Source organism: Amblyomma maculatum, chromosome 5, assembly GCF_055883805.1.
Source record: "Amblyomma maculatum isolate TAMU_Amacu chromosome 5, ASM5588380v1, whole genome shotgun sequence".
NCBI classification, from domain to species: Eukaryota; Metazoa; Arthropoda; class Arachnida; order Ixodida; family Ixodidae; genus Amblyomma; species Amblyomma maculatum.
This window is the reverse complement of record NC_139348.1, coordinates 155,527,921-155,550,017: the sequence shown is the minus strand read 5'-3', so window position 1 is coordinate 155,550,017 and position 22,097 is coordinate 155,527,921. Positions and strand designations below refer to the sequence as shown.

Genomic DNA, 22,097 nt, shown 5'->3' with positions numbered 1-22,097 from the left:
TTTTGCCATGGTGTAGGAAAAATATAGCAGACCCTCAGTAGTTCAAACCTAAAGGGACCGGATATTTTTGCTTAAATTATCAAAACTGAGCCTTATTATGACCCAAGGCTATACCTGACTTGCTCTATAGATGTGTTCAATGTTGAAATAATACCTTGAACCTTTTCTATATTTAACCCGCCACGGTAATGCAGTGGTGAGGGTGCTCGACTGCTGTATCCAAGGGCGCAGGATCGAATCCTGGTCGCGGCGGCTGCTTTTCAATAGAGGCGAAAAGCAAGGCGCCAATGTGCTGTGCGATGTCAATGCATGTTACAGGTGGTCGAACTTTCCGGAGGCCTCCACTATGGCGCCTCTCATGGCCCGAGTCGCATTGGGACACTAAACCCCATAAACCAAACCAGACCTTTTCTTTATTTAAGCATAGTTAACAGTATTAGCACAACAAAAAGTAAAGGTCAGAGAGTTTTATGTTTGCTTAACTAGTAATCTCTTACTGGTTGTTCGTTTGAATAAGTTGCCAGTAATGCACTGATTTGTTAGTACTGTAAAACCCGGTTAATCTGAAGTTATCAAAAGTTTCAAAACCATGAAAAATGTTTGCATTTACATGATTTTTGAATTAATAACCAGGCGCTGCAAATAAATCTAGCCCAGGCAAAAGAATTTCATTGTGCAAACATGCTGTGCATGCACCCTACTTTGTTCTGCCGCCACACTTTGTTTATTTGTTTTCCACAGGATGGCACTGTGCAGAATGCACCTTTATAGCAGTAAATCATAAGCATGCTACAATGCCAGTAGAGATCAAAAGCAAAACGGTGTTCCAACCTGCCTTCTGCGCTCGAGTGCTGCCTGAATGACTTGCAGCAAGTCTGCATCTCCGTGCGGTTTAGGGTTACGTAGAGCGAACATATGCCCTTCACATTATCATCGAAGCTTGCTCTCACACTACCTACTGCTCCTCTGAGGGAGCGACTGCCAGCACGAACAAGTCAGGCAAACAGCGTGCATTTCGAATTTCTGTAACGCAGCCAATTTGCGTGCAAATTAATTTTGTGGTCCACACAGCCCATGTGTCTTGTCAGCAATGGACATTGCCATGGGGCGCATACTGCTCGCCGCTCATCTAAAGCTTTGCTTCACACCTCACAGATAGGTTGGCCAAATTTCAGATGGTCTCTTTTTTGAAGAAATGTCGACTTTAAGCGACAGTACTTAAAATCGACATGCCAGTAACCTAACCGTCCAGCCATGCACACCATTAAAAGAAATGGCGCAGGCCTATGTTGAGCACGGTCAACCCATTGTGGGCATAAACCAAAAATGGTTGCATTGCAAGACATGCAGACGTGGGTGGGAGATACTTCGGTGTCAGTGCATTTGCTATGCGCTGCCCTGACCGTGGCAGGGTTGAAAAGGAGCAAAACAAATGGGCACAACACTGCTCCCAGTCTGGCCGTGTCTCGATGAAACGCTGAGAGCACTTTACTTTGGAGTAGGTAGTCATCGTTACCTTGTAATGCAGCACATCTTTTCCTCTACAAGCTCTCACTTTGGTGGTCCACAGGCCGTAACACAGAGCATCTTTTTTTGTATATGCACAAATTCTGGGGCTGAAGTGATATGGCATATCAAGCATTGGCATCTCTTTGCGGCTCTGATAGGCCATCACTTCATTGGTTTGCGGTGAAATTGGTATCAGGCATTCTCTTATAATACGTGAAATCTCCGAATCAACTAGATGTGCGCAGGCAGCTGCTTCAAACAATCTGGTCAAATCTATGTTAGAAATCGCTGGATAAAGAAATTCTTTGAATTATCTGCAATTTCAAATTAACTGATTCCAAATTATCGAGGTTTTACGGTAGAGTAATGTCTCAAGGTACTGGAAAAAAAAATTCCGATTACCCAAAAGCCGAATTGTCAGATCCCTATGGAAGAACTTTCAGAAAACTGTTCTGTCCTGCAGCAGATTTTTTTTGTTTATTTATTTAACGCATACTGCTAGCCTTATGTAAGGGGCTGTTTTGCATTGGGACTGATGAAACACTCAAAGAAACACATGTGACATATGAGAAGGTGGAGTGTGCATACGTAGAACCTTATTAATTTTTAAGTGGCAGTGTGGAATATAAAAGCCAATGCACACTCGACATGAAAAATTTCACAATACGCACCATGAAGGAGCAAAGAGGACAGCATTGATGATGGCTAGAGCTGTGTAAATAGCAAAATTTTGGGTGCGAAGTGAATTCGAGTATATTAAAACCTGAGTGCGAATCGGGGCAAATATTTTTTAAATGTCAAGTTAAGTTGTAGATGAAATCCTCTGCAAACCATGCCCATAAAAAAGCACATTTATATTAGATATGTGCCGATAACGAATTTTCAGATGCATAGCTGGCACAAATGAAAACTGGTCCTAAATAGAATATCATTAAATGATTTAATAGATTAGCACAGATATTATAAAATGCTATAGAGAAACATTTTTCCACAAAACATTGCTATGAAAAGAGGAAGATAACGGAAAAAAACAGTTTGTTTTCAGACTTCATCAGCATAAATTATCGTAGTACTTTTCTACGAGGCATTAAATAAGAAAGCAGGAAAGAGGCTGTAATACCTTATTTACAATTATTTCTTAACAGTTGAAGTCTTATATCACTGTTTGACTTATTGCTTATGTGGAAGAGGAAGTTTTCTGAAAGCTGTCAGGAAGCATATTGAGGTCAATACCTTCATACTAGAAGAATCACATGAGCAGTTGATTAATGGCCAGGCAGCTAGACTGCGACTAGATGACTTGTGAAATGCACAGAAGAGCAGGAACCTGAGCAACAGCACTAGCGGGACCATACCTTCAACTCTCCCTCGCAATGCCTGATGACAGAGGGTCACTTGTGGAATGCTGCCCGCGCCTGGTGACAAGTGCAAGAGCCTGCCCTTTGGAAATGTTGCAGTGTTTTGCTCCTAGTTTAGATCAACTAGCAATTTGTAATTTCTTAATATTTAGGCGGTAAACTCTGCCTTCACTGTTTGAACTGGTTGTGAATGGTCTACGTGTGCATGTATGTGACGCGTTTTTTAGATTTGGAAATCGAATGTGGAGGGCTGGTTTCACGACTGAAAACAAATCATGGCTCTGCCAGTAAAAGCAAGATGAACGAGATATCACAGATGCTCTTGTTTGGTTGCAATTTCATGTTTGCTGCATGGTTCTCCCCACGCCATAGTATGTGCACTCATACTTGTAGTTTTGTAAATACGGTGCACTCTTGCATGGAAGGTACCTTGTTGCATTTTGTGTATCACGTAGTGCAGTTGTTGCACAGATTCGCCCCCAAATTTTCTTTGTATTTTTTATCGTTTCCTTATAGGTTCTTTGTGACTCAACCAGGCAGCTCGGTTGCCACATCACTCTGCCCAGGCGAAGCAGTTCCTAAGCATGTAGGCATCGTGGAGGTCACGCTTACTGAGGGCAAGAAGTCACATAAGCTCACAAAGGTATGTTGGGGCAAGACTGTCTCGTGGCAACATGTCCACTTACTCGACGCACTGCTGTCTTGCATGGCATTATCTAAGTGGTATAACCTTTATTGAGAAAGAAAAGATTGCACAGATAACATGAAACGAAAGAAAATAGTGCGCAGGTTCTTTGCCTGTGCCGTTGTTGTTTTAAGTATTGATTTGCATTTTTTCCACACTGCTGCCAATATATTCATTAATTTACTCTCAGGGTCGTAGGCGTTACAAAGGGGATTGGGAATAACATACAACAAACAAAAAGCTGCAGCTAATAAAACATAGTTACAGGCACGCACCTATACAAAACTAATAACAGCATTACGAAAGGTGGCAGGATCAATAATTTCAGCAGCATCATAGGCAAGGGAATTCCAGCTGACACAAGTTCAAGGCATGAATGAAGAATCGTGAAAACGTGTTTTGCAACAAGGAGGGATCCCAACTTTGTGGCGGTGATCAATGCATGCTGAAATATTACTATGGTCTTTTGGATAAACTTTCTGAAAAGTACATAAAGAAGCTATTGACCTGTGATAAGAAAGAATTGGGAGGGAAAGGTTAGCTTTCTTGTCAGTAATGTTGCGAGTACAATGAAAGTTAAGCTGTACAATTTATCTATTCCAAATTCTCTTGATACGACTCTCCCTCAGAAATAATGCGTGATAATGGCATTGAACTTCTTGAACATATATAGAAGGAAAAACTTACGACTGCGGTTACTTGCCATGCTTTGTAAAGGAAATTTAGCATTTGACTCTTCATCTTATCTGTCTCTTTCAACATCTAGGCTTACTCGACACCATCATCCGAGTTCACTAGCACCTTATTTTGCACGGACGGATTTATTCAAATTTTCATTTTATCCCTGGACTATTGCAGATTGGAATGACTCGCTGTTGCCTGTTTCCGTTGATTGATGCATTGTTTATTTGTAATATTGTTGTATTTTACCATCCTGCTTGGACCTGAGCAAGGTCTGCAGTATCAAAATAAATAAATAAAAAAAGTATGAAATGACACCCGATGTTTTGAACAGACTCTAAGTAAAAAATGAGAGATTCGACCCCAGGGTTCCAGACTGGTGCAGCATATTCCAATTTAGATCAGACCATTGCTATATAAAGCAATAATTTTAACGAAATTGGTGCAGATAAAATATTCCTGTGAAGGCATCCAAGGATGCTGTTAGTGTTATTTATGATGTTAGCATGGATTGTCCAAGAAAGGTAGAAGAGACGTGGACACCCAGATATATTTATAAGATAACACAGTTTCAAGGGTGATGCCATTAATATAGTAGGTAGACAAGAAATGGGCAAATGCTCTCATTTAGTAATGTTTAGCTTCATATTTCACAGGCCACACCAATCCAGCACCTTTGGTAATATCTGACTGAAGAACAGATAAGTCGTTATCATGATTAATTTTGCAGTAAATAGCACAGTCATCATTTTAAACAGGCTCCCAATTCTGCCAGACTGCTCACTAATTACAGGATACAGCTTAATGATAACTGTGCAGACACCCACCTCTCTGTGATCATGCTGATGCCACAGCGACCAGATCAGGTGTTGCTTATTGTGGGAGTGTCTTGTTCATGCGAGAATGTTTTTCAGTAGCTCTCATTCGGCTCTCCTCATCTTCCGCACACCAAACTAAGCACTCACACCATTTTGCGCTCTTCTCCAGTGTGCTTCGTCTGTTATCGCCTGTGCCGCTACACACACTTGCAGAGACATACACATTAGGGGTTCTACCCATGCTTGGGAGAAGAACCAATGCGCCTGCTCGATATTGTATGTAAACAGGTATCTTTTGTCAGGTGGTAGTTTAAGAATATGAAATCTGTGACTGAAAAGGGATGCCTTACAGACTTATAAAGTGCTGGAATAGCAGTGTGGCCTGGCTTGATGCTTAAGCACAAACAAGGCAACAACTCTATTCATTGGTGAAAGACTTTAGCGCCATGACAGAAAGCATTGTTTCTTTTTACTTCGTGTGTGTGGGGGGGGGGGGGTCATTTGACAAGCAGTCCATCCCAGTTAAGCAAAGCACCAGGCAAGAGGAAAGCCATTCTTTGGCTGGTGTGTGCCCGGCAGCCTTGGGAATTCAACCTCCAGCATGTGAGGTGGATGCACATATCACTAGGTCACTATTGCATTTAGGTGTAAAATGTTGTTGCAAATCTTACTTTGCATGCTTCTCACGGTGTACTCCAGTTTCCATTGTTAAGAAGAGCCCTGGCTGTGCAAAGGAGCATAAACTTTGTCTCACCTAATAAGAACCTGTCATTTGAACCCAAATCACTCATTTAAGCACGCTCTTCTGTTCGCTGAGCAAGAAACACACCAGGTCACTGGTTGGAATAATATGGTCTTGTTGGCGCAGCTATGGTGTGATTGATGAGAGGATAGGGGAGCTGACAAAGAGCATCTCATTCACGTCGGTCGTACTCACTGTACCGTTTACTTGAACAATCCCTGAAGCTGCCTTTCAGATCTGGGTAATTTTACTGTACATAGACAAGAGCAAGGGCAACAGATGCAAGTGCTCTAATGCTTAGTCCCTCTCATTTTCGTGTTTTCTTTTTGTGCATTTTGATAGTGATTATCAGAATAAAAATACAAGATCCTTAGAAATTTGAATCGCTGCAGTTTGCTAGGGCAATGATTTACTTGTGGTCGTTCATTGGGGCTTTTTTAGAGGTGCTCACATGGGCATTCAGTATGTGTCACAGGCCAAAAATTATGGGGGCACTTAAGCTACACCTTTAAGGGTATGACACGATAGCGAAGGCTACCAGCCCACATATAAAGCCCTGCTTTAACCAAGCCATATGAACGTGCCTGCATGGCCTAGGGGTAAAGTGAATACAACGGTCCTGGAAGGCTGCTTTAACCAAGCCATATGAACGTGCCTGCATGGCCTAGGGGTAAAGTGAATACAACGGTCCTGGAAGGCTGCTTCTGATATCACACTCCCACATGAAAGGAGAGGCCCGAGTTGGCAGCTCCTAACGTAATGTCAACCCTACGTCCAGTTAGTGCTTGGCCACGTCACCTGCCAGCGCCATGCTTGGGGATTTTTCGCTCTTATTGTCAATGCTGACGAACGGCCACCGACGCCTCCGGATTTTTGGCGAATGGGGCATTTAACACTATCACATTAAAAACAATGGGACATAGACAGAACGAACCAGAGGCAAGTGCTGTATGTGGGGGCAGTTTTTGGGCTGTCACCTATAATGAATGTAGGCCAACTAACTTAGATTTTGACTTTAATCACGTGTGCATCCCTGCTTACTATTTTAAGGTACGCTGTTCTGCTGTATAGCAGCATGGACATTAACAATAGAAAGGTACTAGTGCTTTGTCTTGTCTGTTTATTTTGATACTGTCCTAAGCACGGCGAAAATTGTGCCTTGGTGTGCATGAATCTAACTAGCACAATTGTGTGCCCTTTCTATATTCCTGCCTAGATTCCTCTGAAGACAGTACGGCCCTTCTACATCAAGACAGTGTCTCTGTTTGACCTTGAAGAGCGTATCGCAGCCATGGACAGGCAAGATCCAGACAAGACCTTTGCCGAGTACGCACTTGATTTCTGCGTCCGGCACGTTGAAGACCTCATTGAGCAGAACATCCGCGAGCGCTCAAGTAATCATATTTAATTTATTTTATTTTATTAGGATGTGGGGTTATCTTGAGATAACTTTCCAGACCATAACTGCAGTAGAATCTTGGTGATATCAATGCAGATCTGTTTTCACATGAGGGTATTTAGTTACAGCTGTGTGGCCAGAGCTCGCTATTCATGGTGAGTACTCATTCTCGCAATTGGCAGTCGTGACATTGGTAAAGTATGGGCTACGCTTCACTGCAAACTGCTCCCTATGCAGACTAGTGATCGTGAAGTCAACAGTGGGCAGGCAACACATATAATACTCGATCGTTCCGTCACGACTCGTGAATTTGTAACCCCTATAGCAGCACAGGAGAGTATTCAGAACAAGCAATATTTTGCACGTTGTGCACAGTGAACGCCAGAAGGGAAGTTTTACGAATTAGTATCGTCTCAAAATTTCTGATCAACTGGGTTCGTATCACCAAGATTCTGCTGTATTACAGTTGCGAACATTGTGACATGCGGTGCCTGGGTGGTGACATTAACACACTTTGTAGCAGTTCCATGTGTTGTGCTACTGTATGTTACAAGGATGCTGATTGTGCAATTCTGAGAAGTGCACCAGTTTGGCATTCGTGGCTAAGCTCCAAGCAAGGAGGCATTGTTCCAAAAAACATGTAGGTGCTTCTCGCTCCACTGCGTAATGTACAAACATTGACTAACACCTGTACCGCCTTTTAATTGCTGCCATTTACTGCTGCTGGGTGTTGCAACGAAACAGACTGAAAATCTAAAAGCTAAAGGAGTGACTGGCTTCACGATGCTTTTTCTCTGTACGCACTTAAGCTCATGTGATATGCAAGGGCAACAGGAGCATCTTGAAAAGCAGCATCTTACAAAACATGGATTTTGGCTTTCGGACCCTTGAAAAGTTCCAAGGCTGTGTTTGAACATCTCAGTGAGTGCTCAAACAAGGTCATTAATATCAGAAGTAGATGCCTGCTTCCACACGAGCATGTAAGTGCCCACTTTTCGAATCCAGAAGTCTAGCTAAGCGTTACCCAATCAAGAACAAAGGTGTCACTACATTTCTGTCATGAAATTGTGCCGTGACACCAAATTTACCTTGAACTTGTACGAGCTTGTATGGGTAGCTTCGCAGGAATACATCAGATGGCATGACAGCTACCGACAGCGGCTCCAGAACTAGATTTTTTGCCACGACAAACGCTCACGCTGATATCCAACTCCATACGGAGCGGCCTGCCGCAAACACTGATCATCACGATGAAAGGTGGAAAAGGTGCGACAGTGTTGACACGGCTAAATGTCAAATGTGTTGGCAGAAGTGTTGTTGTTCGCAGTGTTGACTAGATGCGTTCCGTTCCACATGAAGTTTTGCGAGCTGGAGGAGCGAACACATGTGGTTTTGTGAATTTTCCCTTCTTCATTGAAGCATGGTTTTTCTTTGATTTGCACCCTCGGGCAATGTGTCCCTGCTTCTAATCTTCCAGTATAACTGCTCAGACTCAAGGTGCTCATCTTTGCAGCCATAGCATGGGACATGCCTTTCTGGTGCTACAGCTTGATACATGGGAAGCACATTTCTGCTTGAGCTTGCTATTTTGCCGGTATCTTAGCAGCCTTCATAGCAAGCGCAGTTTTTGCAGTGTCTTCACACATAATGTCTGCTTTCACAAGTAGCCTTGTCTCCATGGCTGTGCTGTTGATGCCACACATGATGCGATCCCTCTTCATATTGTCTAGCTCAGCTGCGAAGTTGCATCGCTGGGAGCTGCGTTTTGTGACACCACAAAGTTACTGACAGACTCCTTGCAAATGTGCATGTTGAATCTAAAAGCCTGCATGGCAGCAGATAGCTTGGTGCAGTCACCCAGAACAGAAATAACTCTCAAGGTTTTGTCTTGCAGCTGGGCAGGCGTAGCAAGATCCCACAAGAGAGCATATGTTTTCTGTTTGCAGCAACTAAAGAAGGCTGACTTCTTTTTCTCTTCCACAGTGTTGCTCGCAATGAGAAAATTCAGGAGATACACTTAGGACTGCCTACGTGTATGAAGTGAAAGCTCACTCACGCGATTGTGCTGCCGCGGTGCCCACTCCCCACGCTTTCTCCTGTGGTGCTCGCCACTACGTGACCAGTACCGCGATGCCTCCTGTACTCTTTCTGCTTCTCTGACAGCGCCATCTTCACTGCTCCTCCGCTGGCAATGCTGTTGTGCTGGCAGACAGGCCAGACTAAAGTTCACAGTTTAATCCCTGCTATGCCTAGATTGCCTTATTGTAGGAATGCATGCATGCAGTTATTGTTTTGATCTCGCCCATATATACAAGGAAGAACACGAACAATATTATCACTAAAGGAGCGTTTATGCCTTCTTTTCGTTGCGTCACTTGTAAGCACCCTCGTGGCAGCTGTGATGATGTACCGCGTACAGTGAAGCTTCACTTGAACGAACTAGAACGGATCTTAAGAAAAGGTTTGTTGAAGTGAAAGTTCGCTGAACTGAGTAAGTGTGTGGAAGCTTGCTTTCATTCGCTCCAAAAAACATAAGGTGTTCAAATCATATCTCAACCCACTCATTTGTCACTGCACTCATTTGCAAGTGACGAATGCAGTAACTTTTGCAGCAGTTTTAAACTTAGGACTGCAGTGGTATTGAAATCAATCACTGTGTCCAAGATCTCGTGAACCTTGTCCTCAACAACGGTCTGCTGGGCAGCAAAGGCCTTCACTTTCTACAACTAGATCAATGCTTCAGCAGATCATGGCTAACTAGAAAGCATACGTACGACTTCCTCGTCGCTAAAAGGCCTAGCAAGTCTGAAGCTCTGGCTATGACTGTCAAGTCAATTAACCATGCAAAGCCAGCTATGCATTGGCTACAAGCTTGTTTTAAAGGGGCACAGTGATGTGCGACAGGCCGCTAATTTCAGCCAACCCCTAGGTTCTTTGCACCGTGCCGATGTCAATTCAAAAAGAATTACACAAATTGGCGCGCAGAAGCTACAGTTATTTGGTTTATAAAATTCTAAACACACACAAAAAAAAAGAACAGCGCATCTGAGCTGGTGCGAGAGGGAGCCCCTCTCCCATTTCGTTCACCCAGCGCCCAACTTGGGCAGCACCTATGAGAAACGCAGCTTTCTGCTGACATATCGGAAGCTTTCCATCATGGTTGCCTGTCCAACTCAACCTGTAGCCGCGTTTTTTGGCAGCGTCGTTACCATGGTAACAGTAATCACATGTATTGCATGACTGCTGAGGTGTCGGGTTTTACATTCCAGCCCTTGTTTACGGTGACGATTTCGGCATTCTGGCGGAACTTGCCGGAACGTTCCGCCAGCGTCCATCGCTGGTGCATGCTGCTGCGGATCACTTGAGCGCTTCTTATACAAAAGTTGAAAACGAGTGGAAGGCGTACAGGAAGGAAGGCGGAGGAGTGGGGTACAGGAGCTAAGGGGAAGCCTACCATGTACATGTACAGGGTCAGCAAGGAGGTCATCTGCCGGGAACGACTATATGACAACGTCCTGGGCAGTGGGCTGCTGGCGGAAGCCCGCTATGGAGTGCTGCAGACTCGGCTGTGGCGAGCACGCTTCACGAGCGATCTTGACACAACTTGCGCCATCTGTGGAGCGTCGGCAGAAACGATCAGCCACGTAATTTCGGACTCCGGCGATTGAGCCGACCTCCGAGATCCGAACGTTGTCATCTGCCTTGGGATTTGAGGAGCCTGCGGGAAGCACTTCAAGAACACACGCTGAACTAAAACACCTTTTGTTTTCTGCCCAGTAACTTGAAGAACACTTGATTGTGAAATATAATGTGCGTGCTCAACCAATCAGCAAAGCAGCGCCCAAGCGAGATGGGAACGTCCTATCCGTTAACGAACTTTGCCGTCGTGTGTCGCTCACATTGGTGCCAAAACGCTGATTATTGAAACGAATGAAAATATTAGGTGCTACGATTTCGCCGTTATGATTTGGCTTTGGGGCATCGGGAAGATGTAAAGAACCTAGAAGGCCAGCTGGAATTAGCAGTCTGGCGAATGTCACGGCGCCCCTTTAAAGCTAAATGGCGGCTAATTTTCCTCATACAGTAATGAAGCGTGATTCAACGTAAAAACATGCACCAAAAAATATGAGTTGTGCTTGTTGAAGCACTCCTATGATGTGGGAGACACAGGATAACGCCGCAGACAATGTTCTTTAAACTGAAATGGGAAATAACTGAAGCTCGTTGAAATGAAAGGTGTTTGCGTAGCGTTCAATGGAGCTTTGTTGGGGGATTTAAGGAAGTCCGTATAACTGAATACTTCATTTAAATGACGTTCGTTCAAGTAGTATTCTGCTGTACCACTTGTCTACTTAAGATGCTTGCCTCTTTATGGCATCTTTATGCAAGCATTTGTTTTTAACTGTATTTACTTTCCATATAGTGTCACACATCCCAGCTGGAGTTGGCAAGTCAGATACAAGGAAAGTGACGCTAGCATTTGTATAGCCCTCCAATTCTTTATTAATACCCCAGGAGTGCGAATCGCGCAGTGCAAGAGTGCTGAATGGCGAAGAGATTAGAAAGTGGGGTAGGGTGGGACCATGCACCGAAATAATGTTGCTGGAGGGAGCGTTGTCTGGAAGGCTGTTCTTGGTGTGCACCAAACCCTCTGCAGCGGATTTACGAGCAACATGCTGACACATTCTTGCTGTGATTGTTGCCCTTCATGTCTTTGGGCCTGGTTTCCCACATGTGTGCCAGCACCAGTGCTCCACCTCAGCTGCATTTGCGGGCACTATCCCGTGAGCGTTGGCCCCAATGTTCCTAAAATGCCAACAGTGAAGGTCCTGTAGAATTCATTTTAATGCGTGAGGTGGTTATCAGGCACAGTTTGCCGCCAGTCATGTGCAGTTACCATCTACCACATATAGCTGTTTGCCGCTATCAGGTGATCAATTATTTGCCGTTAGCTTGGATGCGCAGTCATTGGACGATGCCCAATGCTTCTAAAGCTGCAACGTTTTCATGGAGTCTTTTTCGTTGTCGCATAAAAGTTTATGCATCCATAAGCTATACCATTTCCCTCTCACACATTGTCTTCTCTATAATTCCTTTCTCTTTCCTTGTGCGTTTCATTGCACAAATTTGTTGGCCAGTTTTTAACATTGTTGATGCTGTTATTAGTGCATTAAACTATGAGCTAACCATTACATGAACAAGAGTCTTCTGTGTAAGCTTGTATATTACTTGCATATCAAGGGACAGCTTGACAGGGAGGATAACACTGTTCGCAGTAAGTGCTTGGTTGTCATGGTTGCTGCAGTGCACCTATTTCCTTTTGGAATTGGGGGTATCAATGTCTGCAGCAATCGCTTGGGCAGATGTAGTTGCTGCATAGCGCATACTTTTAAAAATCTTTTCTTGTGTATTTATTTCTTTCAGCTCCCTTCTGCCTGCGCATGTCAGTGTTAGTAGCCTACCTGAGATAGTTACTTTCTCATAATGTTGACAAATGATAAACAAAAGTGATAATGGGGCCATTAAATGCATTCCTGCATTAAAATGCAAGTAGAATTTTGATTCTGAGGTCTTTCATTAATATGTTATTGCTGGGTAGATCAAAGAGGACGGGGCATCATGTCTGTATGTTGATGGCTATGATGGAAATGCCACTTAACAGTTGTAATAGCCAGAACATGACGCCTTTTTTGGGCATTCATGTACACATTAGTGTCAGTGTCCTACATGCAATCGATTAACCTGTTTAGCTAGCTAACTACACTAAGCAGGTGCTGACAGTGAACAACGTGCTTAGTTAGTAAGTGCTGAAGGCTGGTGCTTCTTGGTCTGCAAATGCCTGTAAGCTAGCGGAGCAGTATCTCAACTCACAGAACTGTGCTGCTTATTCAACAATACCACAGTCATATCATGCCCTTGGCTTCAACACTTGGTTCATCTTTAGCTTTAACCGGCTGTAACTCACACTCAGCAGCCATGAGCGATGCCTTGCATGCCAAAAATACTGAGCTTATTTGACTAAAATAAAATTTCAAAAAGCGAATTAGGCATAATTTTATCGTCTTGAACCAAAAAGTCCACCCCCTTTATATAACAGTGCTGGCATCGCTGGACATCAGAAAATTGTTTTGGTTGGCTTTGTTCTCATTTAATAAAACACCTTCTTTCCCTAACAGGCAACAGTCAACAGCCACAGCTGCCGCTGATCCGGCTCCGCGTCGAGCACGGCAACCAGCACGAGACGTTCAGCCCCCACCTGCTGGCCCGCCAGTTCCTGGAAAGTGTGGCCAACCCACGTGACATTGTGCTTTTCACCAAGCGGCGCGGTATGGTTGACCATGGTGAAAGTGCAGTTGATGTCGAGCGCCTCCAGGAGGTGGCCAACCCTGAGGCACTGGCGCAGTCACGTGTTGAGGACCTCGTGCGCGAGTACTTTGAGACAGTTGACGAAGAGCTGCACATGACCATCCTGACCGACTCGGCCATGCAGCAGGCGATGAACCTGTTCGTCACCAAGGACTGCACAGATGCCATCTATGGAGCCCTCAAAATGCAGGAGGTAGGTAGTGGAGGCTCTTCTTCCTCTTTATCATCATTACTTCAGCTACATCCAGTGTGGAAGAAAGGTTTCTGCCATTAGTCTTTAGCAGACTGATTCCACCAGTAATTGCGCTACGCCACAGCCTCCACGACACACTCTGGGAATTGTGGTAATTTTGATGGTGGTTGTGTTGGTGCAGTGCATGGCGTACATGTGAGAAACACTCCTCTTTGCATTGGCACAAGATGTTTCTCTGCAGGAACTCTGAACCTCTGGGGCAGTTTAGCTCACACGAGGGGTTTTATGGGCTCCAGGAGCTGTGTGAAGTGCAGGGCTGTTACCACTGAGCTGCTAAAAGAATAATGTCGGCTGAAATAAAGGTGCAGTTGATTTATTGCAACACCTACAATTGAGAAGCGAGTTAAGCATGCCACTCGAGGGCGACATATCACGTGGCCTGTGTGCTTGTAAGCTTCGTAAGGAATTAGCATAGGTCACTGTTCAAGGCAGACTAATCAAAAATATTGTTTGAATGAAATGATAGTAGCAGTCTTTGACTGTATTTTGTTGGTTTGGTTAGTACGCTGCATTTTCATACACCTCGGAACATAGCTTTGTTCATTAGTATATTGATTGTACCCTCACAGCTTCTACTTAGTAACATTAGCATAATTACAGAAGCCAATCTTCGTCTCCGGTGGGTGCAGCATACTGTGCAGCTCGAATATGCTGAATTTTTGGCTGAATTGAATGTACAGATTATCCTTATGAAAAATCTTCTGTAAAAGATTGGGAAAGGGGCATGATAAATGTATTGAACTTCAATCCGCCTTTTGCACCGGTTGTCTTCGGTTGTGCAAAATGCACCGTAGCAGTATGTGATGGAACCAATCTATACTGTGTTGCTCTGCACTGCTCCCGCAGGAAGCGCATAGAAAGCGGCCAAAACGACGTTGCCACTTGCGCATCTTCGCATGAACATAGCCACATGTGAGCAGCGATGAATGCTTCGCAAAGAGCTGTGTGACAAGAAAAAGCTTTTGTCTATTGCTTGGCAAAGCAACACCAAGTAAGCAGCAGTGGCACTGTAGAAGGTGATGCTGCTAGCTCCATCCCTGTCTTTCTAGTTCTGCTTCTTGTCATGAACTTGCACAATATGTGCATTTGTTAATCAGTTGTCTTGCGTTCGTCTTCCACTCTACTTATTCCTCGCGTTAATAGTATGGTAGCTTTAACACAGTATGCTCTCAATGTTGTCATCTAGGCAGCTGTCCGGTCTGTTTTTTAGTAGATCTTTAACACAGTATGCTCTCAATGTTGTCATCTAGGCAGCTGTCCGGTCTGTTTTTTAGTAGATCCCGAATGGCAGTGCCATATCCTCACGCAGAAGCCGGATTCCACCATTAGCTCGATATATTGAACTGTGCATCATGGTCCCTCAAGTGGCACTTCTGACAGTGCTCTTCAATATTTTGCATGTGGAGACGGGTTGGCTACATGTCCTTGTGCACCTGCTGGATGCCTTTGACCGCTCGTTTTCAGTCATTAAGTGGTTGCTAAAATTAAAGAAAAATTAGGCAAAAGTTTAACCCCGCCAAACCTAAGTAACCAAACCAAAAGCGAGAGCACGTTTTGCTCGACCCACTTCTCTTCATCTCTCTGTGCGGCAGCCTCTCGGTGAGCTACGTCCACTGGATGATTGGATTCGGCCTGTCGTCTTCGCAACCTCTGAGATGCAGACAGCTTACGAGGCGCCTCACCTGGATTATCCATGACGACTGCTACCGATAAGTTTGTGATCTGTTGGCGGAGGCTAAGAGGCAGGGGAGGCTATCTAGACGGAGCGAGCGCCATGGCTCCAGCGTAGCTGCAGTTGAGTGACGTCATGGTTGTCATGCGACTAGGCTGAGGCGAGCGCACATTTACTTCGGTTTCAGCGGCGGCTGAGTGACGTCATAGCTGCTTCTCCTTGGTTCAAGGACAAGCATGCGTACACGCGCACACGGCAAATAAGCTATGGAGGGGAGTAGTAAAAGCTTTCACATTTAAACATTAATCTCACTCACCACGAAGGCTGCTGGAATCACTGCGTCTACTACTCGCATCGCTCCTATCTTACTGCCTCTGGCAATGTACCTGTCTCATGCATGAATGCAAGCCCAGCCATGGGCTGGGGTAGTGTTAATACGGCAATAACGCCTGACCTGGACCACCTTCTCTACCTCTTTCAACTTGGGCTGCCTAGTTAGAACAGCAGGCAGTATTGCATGCTATTATAGCCTCACAACACTTTCACCACTCACATCCAATTCACGCTCTAATAGAATCACAAGCTTGTCATAGCTACACTTTGAACATCCTACATTCTTATACTGCAATGCTCCCTGACAATGTCCTCATCAGCACTGCAACTACTTAAAACTTATTTGAGTGTCTGATTATTCAGGCATCCCTGGTTATGTGCATGTGTCGGAGTAAGACCTCTCTATCTGTGCCTCCGGGAATGACCCAGCCAACACCCTCTCTGCATCCTCCAAGTTTTTATAGCTTGCTAGGCAGCACAATTCCCCTCCCTACCTCTACATCTTCCTTGCAGCTGTCTTTAAAGTAGTTAAATACAAACACGTGGGCTAACCACGGTTTTGCGTAACTGTGGTTACGCTTAACTGCAGTTAACCCTGTCCGTGTACCAGGGGTATTAACCTTTCCTTTCTGCATACCTCTCTCAGTCCCCCTCAATGACAGTATTGCAAGGGCTGTCTTTACCACATGGCGAGGCAATGTCAGAGCATTAGGCCCCTTTGTTCCCTTCATTCCTATCTCTCATCAAACATTGTAGGCAGAGCGGCTGACTGGCCTCACCGGTGCTTGTCTGTAATGGCAGGTGGCATGAGCAGAGTTGGTAGCCAGCACTTATGGACACATATTAAGGGCTCCACCTGGGAGGCACACCCACTCACACACCCACTGACAGACAGAGAGAAAATTCCTCCTTCTGGTGTTGAATATTACAGCTTGTGTTTATCTACGTGTTTACGCTGGACATCTTTTTTATCATGACAACACGGGTGGGGCACTGTGGTGTCGCCCTGTATGCCAGTATTGCCGCTCCTTATGGTGTATGTCTTGGTCCTTCTAAGTTGTTTATTGTGCTTAAGGGAGTTGCATTGTGTCGACACAGACTCTTTTTGAAGCATTTTTTATCTGGCAATATGTGTGAAGATGTCTGTGCCACTGGTTGGAGAACTCCTTCTCACATTGGGAAAACAATTTTGACCACGCTTCTTCACTGCTTCCCTGGCATTGCCACTTGCATTCTCTCTCCTGCGCATGGTTGCTGGGTGTGCACAGTGGCGAAAACCAGAGATACCTTGCATTGCCAAGCTGTTTGTGCTTTGGCCACTAAAGGTGAGGGATGAATAGCTGGCACATGCGTCTGCACTAGCACTACTTATGCTAGTGCAAGTACTGCTCGTGCCTTCAATCCTAGCTTGAATAACGCATATACACATTACGGAAGATGCGCCGGCTGCACATTATTACGCCTCTGCGCTTCTGAAACGGTGAGTGCGGTACAATTTGAAGTTCCTCCATGAATGCAACGGGCGTTCAACCTAGCGTGCATAGATGTTAAAAACATCCGTAAGTGGTGTAGGGAGCTTGCAGCTCGTCTCACTGAAATTCATGCCAAGAAAGTAGTGGGAGATCATCAATTTCTGACTAGACAGTCGCAAAGCTTGAAGAAATGATGCGGCAAGATCAGAGGATCATACTCTACGATCTCTGCATTTTGGTTCCAGAAGTTTTCAGAAGCACTGTTCATAAGATCTTGACAACAAAGCTAAAATATTGGAAGGTATGTGCTAGACGGACCCCGCGAATGCTCACAGACGACCGTTAGTGGCAACATGTTGACTTCTCCAGCAAATTTCTTCAGTGTAATGCAAACGAGGAGGACAGCTTTGGATTCCATTGTTACAAGTGATGAAACCAGGCCATTCCACTTCACACCTTAGACCAAAAAGGAATCATTTGAGTGGCAGCATTCCTCTTCGCCCATGGTGCAGAAATTCAAGCAAACTCAGTCTGCCGGCAAAGTTATGGCAACTGTGTTTGGTGGCGAATGGGAATCTGGATTGAGAACCCTTATATTTAGCATCTTTTCCTGAAACCATTCTGGCCAGCACCAACCCACAAGACCAGCAACAGCTGCTCTAGCGGGCCTGCAGGATAGCGACGGCACATGAGACTTTGAACAGAGGGCTCCACTCAGGAATACAAACACAATAAATGTTTTTCCTCCTCCTCCTCCTACTGTCCATGCCTGGCACCCAGTGACTAACGTTTATTTCCAAAGCTGAAAAGGCACCTGAGTGGAAGTGCTTCACTGATTATTACGAAGTGAAAGATCAGGTCAAACAATTCGTCGACGACATGGTGGCAAGCTGGTATGAAGTGGGCATTACAAATACTGCCCCAGTGCCTACGCAACTACATAGACCGGAACTAAGATTATATGAAAGAATAGAATAGTTATCAGGTTTTCAAGTGATGTGTAGGTTACTGAAAATAAGATCTTTTTTCCATTTCGAAGGAAACTGGAGACCTTATATTTGAGATGACCCTCATAGCTCACTTGTGAAATCTGATCCATACTTTGGAGAGGTCAAATAATACTTGTTGAGCTCATGTCAATGATATGTATATCCAGTCCATTCTGTCCCACAAGAATTGCCTCTCATTGACCATGCCTCACATTGTTTTGATGAAAACAATGACATGTTTGCATGAGCATCTTGCAGACTCGTCTGTCTGTACCCATGCAGAGTTGTTGCTAGCTGTTGTGTCTAGCCTAGCGAGGAACCTGATCATTACTGAGCAAGCCACAGAAGATGGGACCAACACTGCAGGCACGAGGGAAGTGGAGACGGGGGAGGCATGCCAGAAGTGGAAAGGATTTTTTGGAAAGCTGCAAATTGGGAAGGATCAGGTTCGAAGGCATAAAAAGAAACACTTTGGAATTGATGTTTGCAAGCATGAAAGGGGAGAAGGCAGTCAATCACTGCAAAACGTGTGCTTTGGCTGATCTGTCGTCCCACGTTCGTCTCTATTTCTTGTTACCAAAAGCTGTTACACCAAGTCAGTGCCACAGCAGAGTGTCTTGTGTCTCTGCCAGTAGTGCAGTGCGACAAGTACTGTCTGCAGCTTGTTGATGGCTCGCTGGCAGAAATGTTTTGTAGATGTCACTGCTGCATTTATACAATGTGTTCTGGATTGTAGCATGTCTTTAGCTAGTGCCTTATTTATTTCTCTACATCCTGTTCTTGCCTGCTCTTCCTGTTCTACATCTCTTCTTTGTACTGTCTGTTGAACATTATGTATAATTAACCTGCACCCATACATAGCCCAGTGAACAGCACCGTTTCCCTGTTGCATTCCTAGGGTATTGAGTGATCATATAAACAAGCACATCACTGCTCTATGTTGATGCTGAAGAGTGTGTTGTACCTTGGCTTCTCTCTTTATAGGTTCGCGCACTCACCGAGCTGGGTGACACTGCTGAGGACAAGTTGATCGGCGAGATCTCGCAGCTCAAAACTCGCTTTTCGAGTCAACCTGACATCAGCGCTGAGGAAATCGCGCAGCGGGTGATGAGGCCACCAAATCGCGGAGTGTCACGAGTGTCACGTGGAAGTTCAGATGATGATGACGAGGAGGTCAGCCGGATCGAAGACTTCGATGATGATCTCGACGATGTTGTGGAAAAGAGGCCATCACGTGGGAGAGGAGCATCTTCAAACAGGAGAGGCCGTGGAAGAGCCAGAGCGTCATCGTCTTCAGCTGCAAATTCATCGTCTACATCGACCCGTGGCAGGCGGAAGAAAGTTAACTTGTGAATTCTGAAATGGCAGTTTTGTTGCCTCTAAAGACAATGAGGTTGTGTCTAAGCAGCTTTTGGAAACTCAAAAGAAAAATACCATGCTGTTAGTGTATAATTTTTGAGAGTTAATGTATAAATTCATCAAAATGACTTTTCACTTTTGATGCAGAGTATATTTGGTAAGGCTGTGTTGAGTATCTGTTACTATGCTGCTTTAGAAATGTGCATTTATGTGTATTTTAAATGTTTCTTCAGCTTATGCTTGCTTATTCTTTCTCTTCACATCGGGCACAGTAGTGCACTGAACAGTGTTTTTAAAAGTGCTGTGTTACTTTGAAGGGAGTCGCCCTATATCTTTGAGACACTGTCATTGCAGTGTGCTTTGTTTTGCAGTGTGTTTGAAGCACATAGACCCACGCATTTACTTTAAAAGTAGCTGCGCCTTTGTGGTTGGCTGCATTCACAATTTTGGTGACAATTCCAAAAATTGCAATGTTTCGGAGTTCCATGTTTTCTATTGGAAGTTGCTGGGAAAAGTTAATAAAATATGCAGGTCACTATCATTCTCTTGAAGCGCATTTGTGCCAACTTACTAAGGGGGAAAAATAATTGGAACAGTTAACCTAACAGCAATTATAAACCAGTAACACAAGATTACATTGTTATTGGTAACATTTACCTTAGTAATAGTGAGAATATTAGCTAACCTGTAGCAGTGGCTTAGCGAATGAGGCAGATGAGAGGGTCACATGAATTTAGGGGCAACCTTTAAAGCTCATGGAAGCATGACTTGGAAGCATGAGAGCTCGTGTGCATTCTTTAGGCAGTCTTTTCATTTCTGATATAGAGGTGTGTGGCCTGCATTAAAGCCTTGTGGGCCACAGGTATATGTAGATGTGTATTTTAGTTGTTCTTATGGGAGCTGCTGTCTCATTAGATCTATCTTCCTTAGGTTATATATTAAAACAGTAATTTTTTTATACTGCTTTATGGGAAAAATGGGCTGCTTCGTCAAATAAAAAAACTTGCTTCAGGATTTTTGAGATTCATTTTTAAACTAAGCAGCTTTGGAAGTAGCTGCCTGCAAAGATTTGAGTAAAGGATGTATATATTGCATTTACTTTACATTTAGATAGGATCAGTGTTGCTTGTGATACCCCTGCAAGCTTTCGAAGTTATGTTGGACTTTGTTGCAACGTGTGTGCAAAACCCCGTCATTTCATTTCTGGGGAAACTTACTAGTTAAATTATTTTTTTTATGACAGTATGATCTTAGTTTCTTCAGTGTTACTGGAAGTAGCAACCTGCTGTAGAGCTTTTCAATGTGGTAGTCATTTTTGTGTTGCATTTGTTGCTTACAGTGGCTGTGTGGTTAAATATAGGAGATGCTTGAGTTTGCTTAAGGAAATATTGTAATTAAGCCTCTTATGTTCAGTCTTTGGTGCTGCTGTCAGTTTTGTTGTTGAACACCTGCACTTTGATGTGGGAATTATTCGTTACTTCAACTCTACAAGGAAATTTAACCAGTGGTTCACTGATAAATGACCTACACCTTTAACCTTGCATTCTCTTGGATCCATGTATTTAATATAATTTCTTTGGACGTGATGTGATAACCGCAATCGAACCTCTCTTGTAACTGCAGTGGAAAGTTTTTGAATTGTTTTGGTATTCTTGTTGGAACTCCTTTGAGGTAGTAATTGTTGTAAATTGTCCTTTGGCCTTTGGAATTGCATTTGTATTCCTGTGGAAGTTCCCATGGGGAATGGGAGCACTTTACCTGTAGGACTTGTTTAGAATTAACGGAGTTAAAACTCAAGCGGCGGTTACAGCAATCTTGAGTTTTAACTCCATTAATCATGGTTATGCTTTGGTTAGCTGTCCCCGTTCGCCATCCTTCAACCACCGTTGAGCCTGTCGACAGTACCGTTCTTCATCGATCTCTGCCGCTAACTTGGTGCGCTTACCCGCCATTCCTCTGTTCCTTTTTGCGGGGTGGCGCAGTGGTTAGGGTGCTCAACTACTGTGCCCGAGGATGCGGGATTGAATCCTGGCATCGGCGGCCGCTTTTTGATGGAGGCAAAAAGCAAGGCGCCCATGTGCTGTGCGATGTCAGTGTATGTTAAATAACCCAGGCGGCTAAATTTCTGGAGTCCTCGCTACGGCGTCTTATAACCTGAGTTGCTTTGGGACGTTAAACCCCATAAACTGAATCAATCTTGCCAAATCCTTGCGTGGTTGGCGACGTGTGGATTATTGGACTCAGCCTGCCGTCCATGAAATTGTCCCGATGACATAGGCTGCTCTGACCAACTCGCTTCAGCCATAGCAGAAACTGCGAGAGAGTGAACGGCGCCGTCTCCCCTTTATGAAGCCAGCGGCGAGTCACGTGGTTAGTTGTGGCCACAGCTGGCGAGGCAGCGCTGGCTAAGGTCCCTTTATAAATTATTGAGGGACTTTAGCGCCCGCACAGTAGCCTCGCA

At 44.5% G+C, this 22,097-nt stretch overlaps 1 protein-coding gene across 1 annotated transcript in view; it reads left to right on the top strand.

Moving 5' to 3' along the window:
* The window catches only part of mre11 (double strand break repair nuclease mre11), a 29,231-nt gene extending 7,978 nt beyond the window's left edge, over positions 1-21,253 (top strand). The window contains exons 6-9 of the mRNA XM_084604776.1: positions 3,384-3,510; positions 7,010-7,187; positions 13,369-13,751; positions 19,262-21,253. Of these exons, the coding sequence (XP_084460902.1) occupies positions 3,384-3,510; positions 7,010-7,187; positions 13,369-13,751; positions 19,262-19,630 (1,057 nt within the window). The 3' untranslated portion in view covers positions 19,631-21,253. The remainder of the gene's footprint in view (positions 1-3,383; positions 3,511-7,009; positions 7,188-13,368; positions 13,752-19,261) is intronic.
* Positions 21,254-22,097: the final 844 nt, after the last annotated feature.